The sequence below is a fragment of the Cervus canadensis genome, chromosome 22, assembly GCF_019320065.1.
Source record: "Cervus canadensis isolate Bull #8, Minnesota chromosome 22, ASM1932006v1, whole genome shotgun sequence".
Lineage (NCBI taxonomy): Eukaryota > Metazoa > Chordata > Mammalia > Artiodactyla > Cervidae > Cervus > Cervus canadensis.
In genome coordinates this window covers 2,357,638-2,373,506 of record NC_057407.1, presented here as the reverse complement: position 1 = coordinate 2,373,506, position 15,869 = coordinate 2,357,638, and the positions used below count along the sequence as shown (strand labels likewise).

The window sequence follows — 15,869 nt, the reverse complement described above, 5'->3', positions numbered from 1 at the left end:
AATTACTGGCTGGATACTTTGAGACCGCTCTGTTGGCCCCATGTTGGGTTTTTCACTGACTCATGGGTAGTGGTCAACGGCCTGGCCCATACAGTCAGGCAGAGGGCAATGAACACCTGGTCTACAATGCCGTTCAGTTGCTCAGTCGTGTCCAACTCTTTGCGACCCCATGGACTGCAGCACACCAGGCTTCCCTGTCCATCACCATCTCTGAGTTCACTCAAACCCATGTCCATTTTGTCGGTGATGCCACCCAACCATCTTATCCTCTGTCATCCCCTTCTCCTCCCACCTTCAGTCTTTCCCAGCATCAGGCTATTTTCAAATGAGTCAGCTCTTCGCATCAGGTGGCCAAAGGATTGGAGCTTCAGCTTCAGCATCACTCCTTCCAATGAATATTCAGGATTGATTTCCTCTATGATTGACTAGATTGATCTCCTTGCTGTCCAAGGGACTCTCAAGAGTCTTCTCCAACACCACAGTTCAAAAGCATCAATTCTTGGTGCTCAGCTTTCTTTATAGTCCAACTCTCACATCCATACATGACCACTGGAAAAACCATAGCTTTGACAAAACGGACCTTTGTCGGCAAAGTAATGCCATCTACTATAGAGATGGCCATACGGATGCCCTGCGGAAATCACTATGAGGACTGGAGACTGTGTGTCCAGTTGCTCAGTCGTGTCTGACTCTCTGTGACCCCCTGGACTGCAGCCCACCAGACTTCTCTGTCCATGGGATTCTCCAGACAAGAATACTGGAGTGGGTTGCCATTTCCTTCTCCAGGGGATCTTCGCGACCCAGACATCAAACCTGTGTCTCCTGCATGGGCAGGCAGCTTCTTTACCGCTGGACCTGGGAAGCCCAGTGAGGGGTGCCTAAAAGTTGTTGCTGCTGTCCAGTCAGTAAGTCCTGTCCGACTCTCTGTGACCCCACAGACTGCAGCATGCCATGCTTCCCTGTCCTTCGCCATTTCCCAGTTTGCTCAGACTCGTGGCCACTGAGTCGACTTAGCCCAGTGGTAGACGCACATGTTCAAGATACTATAAGAGCCTGGGCACAGGAGAGTGTGCCAATCTGAACCACCCAATCGCGCTTCTTCAGACCAAGGCTCACACATCACAGCCACAGTGTCAATGACAGGCAGAGAGACCTGCTTCTTGGAATGCTGCTTAGACAGAGAGTTAGACTGGCATCCGAAACACTGGCTGTCTAACATGGCGTGGGGGAGATAAAGCCGTGAAGTGCCGGCTTTCAAGGTTTCCTGAGGACACGCTCAACACCTGGGGGACCGAGGCAGGTCCCTGCTAGACGGATTCCTCGGTTTTTCTAGGTGATCTGGAGCGATGGAGGGGGAGGCAGGGAATGCTGTTACGAATGCACAGTTCTTCCCATGGCGGGAGGACACTGCCATGCTGTTATCTCAATCTTCTTTCTCTGTATCTAATGCCAGGAACAAGGCTGCAACAGTGGCCTGATTCCTAAGCAAGAAACTAAGACTTTAAACCCTGGTGGCAGTATTCCAAAGGGCCTGACCGGCTGGGCGATGCCTTCAACCCCTCTGGCAAGACCAAGGTGGACAGTGACTGCAGCCGTGTGGCCCGCTGGTCGAGACGACCCCTGCCTCTGTGTCTGCGACCCTGAGGGACGGAGTGGACCGGGGGAGGCACTCGCTGCCTTTGGTCTAGACCAGCACCGTGGCCCAAGGCGATGTCCACTCCAGAGGTGAAGAATCAGGGTACAAACGGGGAGTCGCAGCCAAGGGGAGAGGAAGGATGGTTATGCAAGAGGGAAACGCAGTATTACGTCTGCCCAGCACTGCGTGACCATCTCAGGGGGCTTGGACAAAGAGACGATGTCATCTCTCAGCTCCATCACGGCAGACGTCTGAAAGCGGGGAGCCAAGATCACGCCTACCTCTGGAGCCTGACAAGGTGGAAGGAGGCTGGGGACCCGGCGGACATGTGGTCACACAAGGCGATGCGGTGGGTGAATCGCCAATGACAGCTGGGACCCCAGCCTCAGTCTCATTCTGCAGGTGACTCCCACCTACGCCGTGAGTCCAGCAGCCCTGGTGCCGCTGGCGAGGCTCTAATGCAGTGACACGGTCAGACACGCGGGGACTCTGAGCCACAGCTTCTGAAGGACGGAAGACACCAATGGAAAACGGCTGGCCCGGGAGAGAAACTGGACTTGCCTAATCGTTAGCTGATTTCTCTGCTCAACAGTCCCACACACGTTCATTGTAAGGTGCGAACAGTGGTAGGTTAAGAGGTCAAAAAAGTAATACTACCCACGCGTCTGTATGTGAAGTCATGTCTGACTCTGTGCGACCCCATGGACTGTAACCCGCCAGGCTCCTCTGTCCATGGGAGTATCTGGGCAAGAATCCTGGAGCGGGTTGTCATTTCCTTCTCCAGGGGATCTTCCTGAACCAGGGATCAAATCCACATCTCTTATATCTCCTGCATAGGCAGGTAGGTTCTTTACCACTAGCGTCACCTGGGAAGTCCCAAAACAATACAGAGATGTCCAGTTCCTGGGTGATGTCCAGGGTGACACGCCAGGTAAGGTCCACATTGGGAGAAGGAGAGGTGGGTAGTGGGAAACGGGTCAGGAGGAGGAGAGTCAGAAGTGAGCGTGTTCCCACTGCCATCCTTCCAACAACGAGAGGTGAGCGCCAGGCTGGAGACCTCGGACACTCACGAACATCATCCCAAACACTTCACAAAAGGAAGCAGGTTTTCTTTTTTCACTTTTTTACTTTATAACCCTTTGGAACTATTTGAATATATATATTTTTGCAATATACATGTGCTACTTTTATAATTAAACAAAAACACAAAAATGATCTTAAAAAAAAAGTAAAGAGCTAATCACAGTGTAACATGAAACAGAATATCATCGTTGGGGACAGGTCACCCAGTTGAGTCCAAAGCTCCAACGTGGTCGCTGTTTCCAGTTTTGGTCGCCATGTCCAGGCTCTGATCCTCCGACCCCTTCCACGGGACACCAGTGATGGCCTGTAACTGCCCTCAAAGCTCCGTCCGGGGCCCAGGAGAGGCCAGAATGCGAAGAGCGACGTCAGCAAAATTAATTTACAGGGTCGGAGGAAAGCGGCCACGGCGCCGGTACCCCACGCGGCCAGCGGGAGCGCGGAGGTGGGCGCGCGGCCGGGGCGCCGGACCAGCGGGGGGACCCGGGCTCCACGCGCTGTTCACGGCAGGCGGTGCTTCACAGGGCAAAGGCGGTGAAGAAGATGTGCATCTTGGCCAGGAAGGTGGTGACGGAGCCCTGCCGCCAGAGCTTCATCTCCACATCCAGCGCGAAGTCGCGTGGCTGGCGCACGGTGCGCTGCAGGAAGACCACGCCCGTGTAGGCGTTGAGGCGGCGCGTGCCGAAGTAGCCCTCCTCGTTGCCCTTGGTGATGGTCAGCGCGATGGTGTCGCCGGCGATGGCGGGCACCGGGCTGATCCGGAAGATGTGCGCGGGCACCAGCAGCCCGGTCTGGAAGTTGAGCCGGTAGTGCGTGATGCGCGCGGGCGCGTTCTGGCATTCCAGGAAGTCGTGGCACAGAGCGCGCTCGCATTTCCTGCAGGGCGCACGCGGGGGCGTCAGCGGAGGGGGGCCCCTGCTCGCCGCTCCCACCCGACGCCCACCCAGCCTCCATCCGCAGCTCCGCCTCGGCAGCCCACAGCAGCCTGAGCCGGGTCACCTGACCCCCCTGGACCTCAGCTGTCCCGTCTGCAGGATGGGTTAATGGCCGCGCGGTGTCATTGGCGGAAGGAGGTGGGTTATAAAACAGGCGGCGCGCAGCACAGTGCGCACAGCGTCTGGGAGCAGCTCTCCCTGGCCCCGCGCGCCTTCCTGTCTGCCTTCATTCTTACCTCCCTACCTCTAGTTTCTTCCTTCCTACATTATTTGCACGGATTCCCTGGCCATGGTGTTCCTATCACTCTAATCGTTTTTCAGATTCCCTCTTCTCCCGCGATTGACTCTCCTTCTGAGCCGTTTCCTCCACTGACTTGGGATGGCCCGCCCTTGTCCCTCTCCGAGCATCAGAGAGCTCTGAGTCACACCTGCTCCACAGGAAGCCGGGGAACCCGGCCACACTACAGGGTGACGATCCAACCCCATGGGGCCCCCGACTCAATTTCTAAGCTCAGCAATAAGCTGGTCTCTTCTTGGCACAATGAGACTGTGTCTCTTTCATCACTAAACCCCCGTCTTAAAGCTCAGTGCTTCCAGCATGGGCACCAGTTCTAGGGGATGCTCTGAGCAGAGTTCCCGAACGGGGGTGGGGGGGGGGGACCACAGCAGGCAGGACAGGCCACGTCACGCCCTGTGAAACTCATGATGTGTTTTTGCTCATCACGTGCTCTCACGCTCCCCGGGGTTGGCGCTACCATCACCTGTGTTGCAGGCGGAGCAGCTGAGACCCAGAGAAGGGAGGCCACCGGCCACCCAGACACACTCAGCTAAACACCCCAACCACGCCTGCACACCACCCCGCCCCCAGCACTGTGTGTTAGTGAGCATGGCACAGGGTCAGCAGGGCAGCCAGGGAGTAAACCATGGGTGCATACGTGCCAGGAAGGGCCGCCCGAGGCGGGCTGTGCGCACAGACGCAAAAGAGGCCGGCAGAGCAGAGAAAGCAAGCTCAGAACCACCGGGCACGTCTGCGTGGCAGCACTGCGCGGAGGAGAGACGCTGGATGCTCCGGCAAGCACTTTATGGAAACGTGTTTAGTAAGAAAACGGAAAGTGACGTCGCTTAGTCATGTCTGACTCTTTGCGACCCCATGGACTGTAACCTATCAGGCTCCTCCGACCATGGGATTCTCCAGGCAAGAACGCTGGAGTGGGTGGCCATATTTCCTTCTCCAGGGGATCTTCCCGACCCAGGGATCAAACCCGGGTCTCCTGCATTGCAGGCAGACGCTTTACCATCTGAGCCACCAGGGAAGCCCTGTCTTCTTTAGTGAGAAGACAGGAAAATACGGCAAAATGCCAAGAATCGTCATGGGGGAATATGGTCACCAGCCTGTGAGACGGCCCCCACACACCCCCCTCCCGCAGTGGGTCACCTCCCAGGTGACACCTACCCACCCCCACCCACAGTGCTGGACTGTGTGGCCAGTGGCAGAAGTGATGATAACGTCGGTTTTAACAGCAGGTGGGTCACAAAGGACCATCACTTGCCTTCTCAGTGACCCCGGGCTGGGGTGCTCCGGGCCCAGGTGGTGAGGCACCAGGGCCGCCCGCCCAGAGCCACAAGTGGGCAGCGGAACCCTGAAGCCCCAGCAAGCCTCCAGTGGACGTGGCCCCACGAGGCCCAGAGCAGAAGCACCAGCTCAGCTGCTCCTGGATCACGACCCTCCAAACACCGTGGAGGATGATAGCTACTCGTCATAGTTGTTAAGATGCTACGTGTTGGGAAAAACTCGTTACACAGCAGAATATAAACGTGTGTACGTATTTGAGAGCAAGACGGAGGTTTTTTTATGTGTGTGAGTTCTTTCTTTCATTCTCTCTGCTCCAGACTTCCTGGAAGGCGCTTTTTTCTGCACCACTTATGGTTAGTCAGACCACACGCCAGACAGAGGGGCCCGTGGAGACCAGGAGGCGGTGAAGGCAGGCGCCCCGCTCACCTGGCCTCTGCCCTGGGCAGTGTGGGACCGGCGCAGGGGGCGGGGTGTGGGGGACGACTCACGTTTCGGAGACTCGGACGTAGTTGGGAGGACAGTCGAAGCGCAGGCAGCGGAAGCCGCCCTGGATGTTGTGGCAGGTCTCAGCCTCGGAGCAGTTGTGGGTGCCCAGCGCGCACTCGTCCAGGTCTATGGGGAACAGAGGGCGGTGGGTGGGTTTACGGGGGCCCTGGGGGCCTGGGTCTCGGAGCAGCTGGTCCTGTGGGCGCACAGCTCACACGCCCCCATCTCGTCCACTCTAGACAGCAGTCAGGGCCCGGAGCCTCTGTGGGGTTGGCATCGGGGAGGAAGGCTCGGGGGAGACAGTCTGAACAGAAACAGGTGTCCAGCCTGAAGAGCCTTCAAGAGCCAAAGTCACTGCAGCGTCTGAGCTTAGAGATGCCCCTCTGGGTTCCGCCATCAGGCAGACACGGCCTCGGCTTCCAGAATGAAACCACACTCTAGGCACGTGAAGTCATTATTCCCACCTGGCTGTTTACGGCAGGAGACATCCTCGCCTTTTACAGAATCCAGACTGGTTATTTTTTTTTTAATTAATAATATTAAAATAGTAATAATAGTAAGAACTCTGCAGCCAGGAAGCCCCGGCCAGCCCTGGGGCTCCCCTCTGCAGGCTTCTCCCCGGATAGGTCTCCTGCCTTCAGGACCACTCCCTGGGATCCCCGTCCTGCTCGCAAGGCAGGGCCCGGAGCGGAGTCCAAGCCTCCAAGACTCTCAGCTGGGTCAAGCAGCAGAAAGACCGCCACCTTCCTCATCCCAGGCGTGGACCTCAGTGAACAAGGCCACCAGCGGCATCAGCTGTTCTGCGCTCACGCGCTGGGTGTCGCAGCTCCGGGCACACGGCAAGCTGTGAAGGGCTTTCTGCACCTGCTCGGGGGCTGCCCGAGGCCCTGCCGGTGTGGACCCCACACTCACCCTTGCAGGACCTGCCGTTGGCCGTCATGGTGTAGCCGCGCTCCGGGCACGCGCACTGGTAGCTCCCCGGCACGTTTATGCAGCGGAAGGTGCAGAGGATGCCGGCGCCCTGGGCACACTCGTCAATGTCTGCAGAGAGAGGGTCAGCCCTCAGGAACCCTGGGTCACCCCGTCCCTGCCCGGGCCGGGTAGCCTGGGGGCCCTTCTTGCAGATGAGGACGAGGCTGAGAGAAGACAGAGCTGCCCGTGGCCACATGGGACCCACAAGCCGGGTCCTGACGCCGGGGCCTGCCCCCGGGGCCGCTCCGGGCTTGCTGCGGCTGGCGGAGGCCCCATTAGGTACCAGACACAGCCTGGACCAGGCACAGGTGACCCCTGAACGACACGGGTTTGGACTGCGTGCGTCCACTTACCCAGGGACCTTTTTCAATAAACACGGTGCGATCCACCCTTGGGTCAGTCACCCATGTGGAAACACGGATACAGAGGACGAGTTACACGTGACCCCAGGGGAGGGGAGGCCCTGAGCCCTGTAGGGTTCAAGGTCAACTGAGTAACTTAACCCTTCACCCCGCTGAGGTCACGACCATCGTCTCTGCTTTGCAGGGAAGGCGCCTGAAGTCAGGCTTGGGAAGCACTTGTCCAGGTGCCAGTTAACCGCACGGCTGGGATGGGACCGCCGCTCCGACGCTGAGGCCTCTGTGTGCCGGTGTGTTTCCCCCGACCCCGGCGGGGACTCCCGAGCCTGACACTCAGCGGGAGGTGCCTCCGGTGGGGTGGGGGGGGCCCTGGGCAGAGGGGGAGAGATACCTGTGCAGGTGTGCCCGTCCTCGGCCAGCTGGTAGCCCTGCCGGCAGTAGCACTGGTAGGAACCGTAGATGTTGGCGCACTCCTGGCTGCAGCGCTGGGCCTCACACTCGTTCACGTCTGCACACAGACCGGCCGGAGGTCACGGAGGCGCCCGCCCGGACCAGAGACGGGACCGAGGTCTCGCTCACGTGGCGCCTTCTCTGGACAGACCATCAGTTCCAGCCTCCCCTTGGGGCTGATGGGGAACCCGGGGTCCAGAAAAAGGCAAGGGGTCGGCCGGGGACATGCAGCAAGGCAGGGGCGGGAATGGTGGAGTCCTGGCCTGCTGCCTGGAGGAGGCAGCCACAGCGGCGCATGGATTCCCCCCACGGGGAACCAGACACTACCCTGTTGAGGGTCCACGGCAGCTTGAACAGGTGGCTCTGAGAGGTGTCACCTAGGTGCTAACAGGGACCTGCCCTCGACCCCCTTCGTGGGGCTGAGGGAGAGCGAGGCCGGTCTGCGGGAGACGGGGAGTGAGTGAAGGACAGTCAGGGGAGCACTGGCTGGACCCCAAGCTCCTTGCAGGAAGGGACTTGTCTCTCATTCATCCAGCCGAGACCTGCTGAGCTCTGACAAGCACCTGGTCTGTGCCGAGCTTGGAAACGTGGCCCCGAAGAAGACGGACAAACACTTCCACCCCGTGGAGCTGATGAGGCATAGACAGAGCACAGGCTCTGGGCTGGGGGGGCCCTGTGCACGAGCGGGGGGGGCGCTGGGGTCAGAGCAGGGTGACCCGTGGCGGGGGTGGGGGTGACAGTGCACTGCCCTTGAGGCCACCGCCTGACCCGTGATCCTCACGGCCTCTCCGCATACACCGCTTTCACACGGAATGACGGAAGGCACGAATGCACGCATAAATGCCTGATCTCCCCTACCAGGCTCCGAGCCCACGCTGGTTCCATCCCCGAGTCTCTGCTCTGCAGCCCGAGAGAAGTGGGCTGAGGTGGGGAAGGGGGGTGGGCGAAGGCAGAATGGACCACCACGGGGCTGGGGTCGATGGTCTGCCCCCCACAGCTCTCTGCACCCACCTGGCCAGACGGAGGGGCTCAAAGGGGACGGGAATACCAGCAAATGAACGGCAGCGACAGGGTCTGTTTTGGGAGCCCATCCAAGTGCTGTGCGGTGGAGCCAGGCCTGGTGACGCTCGGCTGCCCCTGGGGCTGGACTTGTCCCAGGGAGGCCGGCTCTTTAGCCAGGCCAGGCAATCAGACAGAGGGGCCTGGCCTTCCTGGGGATCTCAGCAAACTCACCTCTCCAGGAGGGAAGTGAGGAGAACACCTCCGGGGGAGGTGCTGGGAGAGCACCCTCCAGCTAGGAGGGGCTGGAGACCCCACAACCCCTTCACCCCCTCAACCTCAGCAATGTGTAAAACCCAGCAGGATTTATGCGTGATAAATATCTCGGGTGCTGGGATCTGAAAGCCATGACTGGCCGCCTGGACAGCACACGGCCGGGTGGCATCCCCGGGTGCTGTGTGGCTGCGGGCCTGTCTCCTGTCTCGCTCACTCGGCTCCCTGCCCGGACCCCAGGGCACCGCAGTGGTGACGGGAACCAGAGCCTGACAAGGGGCAGAAGCCAGACTGCCGGCCCTGCACGCAGGGAAACTCCCACCTCTGGGCGTGCAGACAGCACAGCCAGCCAGCCAGCCCCCGGCTCTGAGGCGGGGTTCCTGCAGGAAGTGGCGGGCAGCTGAGGCCGGGGCACAGGGGGCCGGCCGGTGGCCGGCGGGCGGGCGGGCGGGCGGGCGCGCCTACCTTCGCAGTGCTTGCCGTCGGCCGCCAGCAGGAAGCCGGAGGCGCAGGAGCAGCGGTAGGAGCCCAGCGTGTTCTCGCACGTGTGCTGGCAGAGCCGCGTGGGCGACGTCCAGCACTCGTTCACGTCTGCGGGCGGCAGGTGCGCGGGGCCTCAGGGGGCAGAGGGGCCTGGACGCCAGCCCCCACCCCCACCCCGGGCAGAGGAGGGACCCAGGGACCGCAAGGAGCGATCGGGAGGAGGGAACAGGGCAGGAGACGGAGGGACACACGGACGGACACAGCCAAAGGGCAAGAAACAAGGGCGACAGGATCCGTGAGGGGAGCCTCAGCTGGGCAGACGCCCGGACAGGGCCGGGCGGGCGGTCAGAGCAAGGCTGGCTGGGGCCGGGGGCAGGCACACACCGGGGGCCGTCCCGGCCACCAGCCCCACCTACCGATGCAGGCGCGGCCGAAGGCGTCCCGCTGGAAGCCAGGCTTGCAGTCGCAGCGGTAGGAGCCGGGGAGGTTGTGGCACACCTGGCCCTCGCCGCAGCGGTGCACGCCAGTCTCACACTCGTTCACGTCTGCAGGGGGAGGCCAGCGGGGCACGCTGAGGCCCGAGCTCCGCCCCCTGCAGGAGCCGCCACGCCCCAGGGCCCCAGGAGGCGGACGCTGCGGGGGGGTGGAGGGTGGATGCTGGTGGGGGGCGGGGGGCGGACGCTGGGGGCGGAGGGCGGACGCTGGTGGGGGCGGGCCTCACCCACACACTTGGTCCCGTCCTGGCTGGCGTGGTAGCCGCGCCCACAGATCACCGGGTTCCGCTGGCACGTGTAGGAGCCCACCGTGTTGATGCAGCTGAAGCCGGGCCGACACGGCTCGGACAGAGATGTGCACTCGTTGATGTCTGCGGACGGGGTGCGGGTGACAGGGAGCCGGGTGCAGCACCTCTCGGAGCCCCAGGCCAGCCCAGGTCAGGGCCAGAAGGTCAGACCCCCCAGTGCCTGTCCCAGGACCCAAGACTTTCCCTCCCAGAAGCCGGGCGCTGTTGACCAGGTCAAAACAGATGTGATACACCTTCATCCAGCCCAGTCCCACAGATGGGGGAAACTGAGGCCAGGAGAGAAGCAACTCGGCCATGGTCAGACACTCGGGGTTATAGGAGCTTCTGTCTGCAAAGGCCTCTGGGGCCCAGGCACTGACATTCACAGGGGGCATGGAGGCTGGGGGAGGGAAGGGCCACGCAGGCCTCCCCAATCCCTAAAGCCCTCAGACCCCATCCCCCCAACCACCCCTCCCGAAGACCACCCCCACCCCCGTCCCGGGCCAGCAGACACAGCCGGGCAGTCCCCGCTCACCCACGCAGTTGCCCTCGGGGTCCTGCAGGAAGCCCTCCAGGCAGCGCTGCCGAGCCTGGCAGTAAAAGGAGCCCTTGGTGTTGTGGCACACGGCGCCGGCTTGGCAGTCGTGCGTGCCCAGCTCACACTCGTCCACGTCTGCCAGAGAGACCAGGCCGCACGTCAGGGGCTGGCGGGCACCCGCAAGCACATCCCCGCCACGACCCTGACGTTACAAAGGTCTCCCGCATCGCGGGGGGCTGCCGTAGCCCGCACAGCGGTGATGATGACATCACCCCCCTCACTGCCGGGCACTCCGAGACGTACTCGGTACACACGGGGACCCAGGGCAGGGGCCAAGACGACCCCGCACGGGGGAAACAGGCACGGGCACAGTTCGGCGCTGCTCCCGGGCAGCCGGGCTTCGGGCTTCCAAGGATGGAGCTGCCAGACTGCGTCTCCACTGTCCCCACTTGCCGTGCGGCCCCAGCAGGTCACAGTCCACCCCCCGCCACTGCCCAGCACCCACAGTTTACAGAGCGCCGGCCTGTGCCCCCCACCCCTCGCCGCAGCAGGCACGGCGGGCTCTTTCCCCAGATGAGGAAGCCGAGGACGGAGCAGAAAGGCGACAGGCAGGGCTCGTGGCACGGCCAAGACTCCGTCGGCCTCCTGATGGCAGACCACCTCGTGCGTCTGTTGTCCATCCGTCCACCCCCTCTGGTTTCCACAGCAGCCCAGTCTCTAGGGGTCCCATGCTGGGTTCGAGGACCCCCTCCAAGGACCCCCGGAAGCCTGAGGACACAGCCTCTGCCCAGCCGCTCTGGTCTAAGGAGGCGGACCTGGGAGCAGAGGGCCAGGGGTGCCCAGCATCCAGGGAGGCAGGACCGCTCCCCAGGGCTCAGGGTTCTCTATAGGGGACTCGCCATTGGTCTGCGTGTGCCCTGGGCATGCGTGGGTGTGCACAGGTGTGCAGCGAGGGGTCTGGGCTCCTCTCAGCTCATTCCACCCCTGCTCTGAGCCCAGCTCAGCGCCTGGCACGGAGTGTGTTCAGCCGCTTCCCTGAGCTCACGCCTGACCTCAGAGTGGCATCCCATCGGAATTTTCTGGGTTTGCAACAGCGGAGGACTGCTCTGGGTGTCACCTCCTGGGTGACATCCTTCTGGACATTTTCAGTTAAAAGTAAACTGCCACCCATCATGTGTGAAATAGACTCCCAAGTCCTTGCCTACCTGGGCCTGCCAACCTGGCACCTGTCTTCCACAGGCAGTATGCCCTCAGTCAAGACTTCCCTTCTGCTCCTGTACCAAGACCCCTCCTCCCCTCTCCCCTAAGGGCTGGCACCTGTGTTCCTGGCACCCTTCCCAGGGGCTCTGCATTCTGTAGGTCCCCTACAGTAGGGGGCTAGATATCACCCCTACAGGGGCAGGCCTCTTTGGACCCCCACCCCAAAGCAAAACCCAGCCTTAGCCCTGCCATCCCGGTGTGCCTGTGAGCCCCCGCCTCCCTCGTCAAGAGACCAGACACGGAAACACATCCCCACGGCACCTCCACCACCCAGAACCCTGCCAGGCCCATAAACGAAGCAGCTGTTGAAATGGCTCAGTGGAACTTCTCTCTCTTCTGAGATTAGAATCTTCTGGTTAAAAAGGACAGAAATGACCCTTCTGTGGGAACGGAGGCATGGAGGAGAGTAACGTGACCCTGACACGTTTACCTCGCCCCTTCCCCCCCGCCACCAGTTTGGAGGCCACCTCTGCCCCCAAACACCATCATCTGTGGGGGTCTCTTAACTGGCCAGAAACCCTGGAGCTTGGAACTTTCCAGAGGGAGCAAGCTCTGGGCGGCCCAGGGGGCGGGGCGGAGCAGGGTAAGGGGGCGGGGCTTAACAGGGCGAGGGGTGGGCGGGGTGGGGCCACGATAAAGGGGCGGGGTGGAGCAGGGTAAGGGGCGGGGCTTAACAGGGCGGAGGGGTGGGCGGGGCGGAGCAGGGCGAGGGGCGGGGCCTGCAGCCAGCCTTCCTCACCTGTGCACTCGCCATCCTGGAGCCTGTAGCCCGGCTCGCAGGTCAGCGCCTTGTAGCAGTGGAAGGAGCCCACCGTGTTCACGCAGTGCTCGCGGCGGCTGCACGTGTGCAGGTCTGTCACGCACTCGTTGATGTCTGCGGGGAGGGAGGGCCAGGCCGTCAGGGGCTGCGGGGTGGTCCTGGGGACAGCGCCAACCGACCAGCCCTGCCCTCCAGAGAGCAGCAGGCTCTGTGCCACCACCCATTCAACAAAGATTTATGGAGCACGTGCCTGGCGCCAGCAGCACTGTGCTTGGCCCCAGGGTACCTGGTGAACAAGACAGACAGGAGCCCTGCCATGGGGGACATTCAGAGGAAGCCCAACAGATACACGTAAGAGGGAGGGTGGTCTGGAGTCTCACGGAAGAAACAGTGGGGTGGAGGAGCCCAGGAGTGTGGGGATGGGGGGCACGAAGGGTCATTGGGGCAGAGGGCACTTGAGCAATCATCTGAGGAGACGCCAGGACAAGCCAAACACACATCCCAGGCAGAGGGGGCAGGCTCAGGGTAGGGTCCAGATGGTGCAGTGTGGGGAGACGAGAGGATCAGGAGACGCGGGGGAAGGCGGGAGCCATCACGGGTTCCAGCAGAGGAGAGGAGCGGACTGACTTGTCTGTAACAGGGGCCCCTGGCTGAGTGTGAGCACTCCAGGGATGAGGGGCTCACAGAATAGGAGATGAAGGGGCTGAGGCTGCCATCCGTGGAGGGGAGGACACACAGTCAGGTTCCAAAAACTGTGTGAAGGTCAAGTGGACAGATCTATGACGGATGAAATGACGGAGAGAGGAAAAAAGAAGCCAAGAGGTCTTGCCAAAGCTTCCTGGCCAAGCAGCTGGGCAGGTGAGGATGGGGCCCTTGAGGGGAGCAGGCTCACAGGGGAAGGCTGGGAGCGCTGGAGGTGACATTGAGTTTGAGGGTCAAGGGCCAGTCGGGGTCCTGCCTCGGAGTTCACAGAAGGGGTCTCAGTGAAGCCGAGAACTTGGGAGTGGTGGGTGCTGAGGTGACCTGGGGCACAGGACAGGCAGCAGAGGCCAAGGACCGACTCCTGGGAGGAGCAGGTGGTGGGGAGATGCCAGGAAAGGACAGGGAAGCAGCCCGGGGGAGGGCAGAGGGGACCCAGAGCGGTGATCAACGCAGACGTCCCGCAGGCGGGTGCTAAGTACGCGTGGAAGGCACCGCGTGCCCACCCCACCCGGCCGCGGAGGCGCAGTAGACCTTGCTGATTGATTCATTCCCCGGACACACCTCAACAAGCACCTCTTCTGTGCTAAGCCCAGGTGGCCTAGCCGTGTGGGGGCCACAGCCTCGGCCCCCAAGCTGTGGGTGGAGACACCAGGAGGAAGGTGGCACGGTCTCGGGAGCACCACCTGCTCGGGGGCAGGAATGTTAGGGTCGCTCTGGGGGACACTGAGGTCAGAGCTGATCCCACAAGCAGGACGGGGGCAAGGTGGAGAGGAGGGGTACCGGGCTGTGGGGCAAGTGTGTGTTAGTCACTCCACCATGTCTGACTCTGAGACCCCACGGGCTGCAGCCCGCCAGGCTCCTCTGTCCATGGGATTGTCCAGGCAAGAACACTGGAATGGGTAGCCTTTCCCTTCTCCAGGGGATCTCCCCAACCCAGGGATCGAACCCAGGTCTCCCACATTGCAGGTAGATTCTTTATTTTCTGAGCCACTGGAAAAGAAATGCTTCCAAACTCCCAGGTGAGCCAACTGGTGTATAAGCCGAGCCAAGCCTGGTTGGGTGGGGATGAGGGAGAAGAAAAAGGGGTTCTGGACCCAAAGTTTCCAAGAAAGGCTTGGCTTGGCGAGACAGAGACTTCTGATTTACAGGCTGGATTGACACTTTCTCAGGACCCCAGAAATGTCATGGGTCAGGAGGCCCCCCAATCCCCACCCTGCTCCGGAGCCTGGGAGGAAGCATGTTGAGGGATGACAGCAGACACCGCTGACTGCAGGGCTCACTAGGGATCCGGTGATTGAGAGCAGGGGCCCCCAACCCCACCGGTCTGCGGGCTGTCGGAAACCGGGCCGTACAGAAGGTGCGCCGTGGGCAAGCAGGCACCGCTCCGTTCCCCATCGGGCACCGTTCCCCATCGCTCGAGTTCCTGCCTGAGCCATCCCCCTCCTCCCCACGGAAAACCTGTCCCTGGTGCCAAAAAGGGTGCAGACCTCTGGCTTAGAGGAAAGCCCTTCCATGACCCTGAACACTCCTTCCCAGCTAGGGAACCAGGTCTCACAGAGGGGATGGGACTGGACCAAAGTCTCGCAGCCTGCCCGTGGCAACAGCAAGAACAGAGCCCAGAGTGCCCAGTCCTTTCCTCACCCCGCACAGTGGGCCACAGAGCCGGGGCTCCCATCTTCCCAAAGCCCGGCCCACCTGGAACATTCTTCCCCAAGGCCCACGACAGTCCTCAAAGGACAGGGCCCAACAGGCCAACAGAAAAGCACAGCGGGTTCCCCCACAGAGGTCACCAGCCTGTCAGAAGTCCTCTGGACTTGGCACCCCTCAGTCCTGTCCCACTTTGGCTTACATACCTCCAGTGACGGGGAGCTCACTACCTATGCAGGCTGCCTCAGTATAACACATTTGTTGAGTCATGACTATGACATCAAACTCTAGCAAACTCCTTACATGGACTCATCTAACCAGCACAATGACCCTTGGAGGTGGATGCTATTTCTCTCTTCACAGGTGAAGAAACTTGAGTCTCAGAGAGATTAAACGACTGGCCTTGGGTCCTACAAATAGAAAATGCCAGAGCCAGGGCTTGAACTCAGGCGGTCTGGCCGCAGAGTCTACACTCTGCACCCGGGCACCCATCTCCCATCTCACCAGCCGAGGTTAACAGAACACGCCTGGAGCTTACAAATGCACCACAGAAAACACGTTTGTGGACAGACAAGTGATACAAAGGATGAGTGTTCACAGACGAGATGAACACGTGCGTGGAACAAGGATGAAGAGGAGGCTGGGGTCCAGGCAGGATCACAAGGAGGGGAAGACTGAGGGAACGACCATAAACCTTGCTGAATGGAGGCACCTCTGCTCTTAACCCCAAAACCCATTTTCCAGCTGCCCGGCAACCCCTTTGAGGACAAAGTCGTCTCTCCAGGCCGCCAGGAAAACCTGCACACCGCATCCTGGGAGGGTGCTCGCAGGCCCCGTGGACCATCCTCCCAGACACACACAAGCAGGCTCCGCAGGGCTCATGTTGTGCCCGCGGCCGGGGCCGGGGGCAAACATGTCTGCAGTGGCCACGCGGC

The 15,869-nt window shown here is 61.2% G+C and overlaps 1 protein-coding gene across 2 annotated transcripts in view; it reads right to left on the bottom strand.

The window, feature by feature from the left end:
- Positions 1-2,742: 2,742 nt before the first annotated feature.
- FBLN2 (fibulin 2) overlaps positions 2,743-15,869 on the bottom strand; it is a 65,061-nt gene continuing 51,934 nt past the window's right edge. For both annotated transcript variants that reach the window (XM_043442657.1, XM_043442658.1), the window contains 9 exons: positions 12,565-12,699; positions 10,563-10,700; positions 9,968-10,111; positions 9,663-9,791; positions 9,229-9,354; positions 7,433-7,549; positions 6,623-6,751; positions 5,713-5,836; positions 2,743-3,592 (listed from right to left, as the gene is read on the bottom strand). In XM_043442657.1, the coding sequence (XP_043298592.1) occupies positions 3,235-3,592; positions 5,713-5,836; positions 6,623-6,751; positions 7,433-7,549; positions 9,229-9,354; positions 9,663-9,791; positions 9,968-10,111; positions 10,563-10,700; positions 12,565-12,699 (1,400 nt within the window). In that variant the 3' untranslated portion in view covers positions 2,743-3,234. The remainder of the gene's footprint in view (positions 3,593-5,712; positions 5,837-6,622; positions 6,752-7,432; positions 7,550-9,228; positions 9,355-9,662; positions 9,792-9,967; positions 10,112-10,562; positions 10,701-12,564; positions 12,700-15,869) is intronic.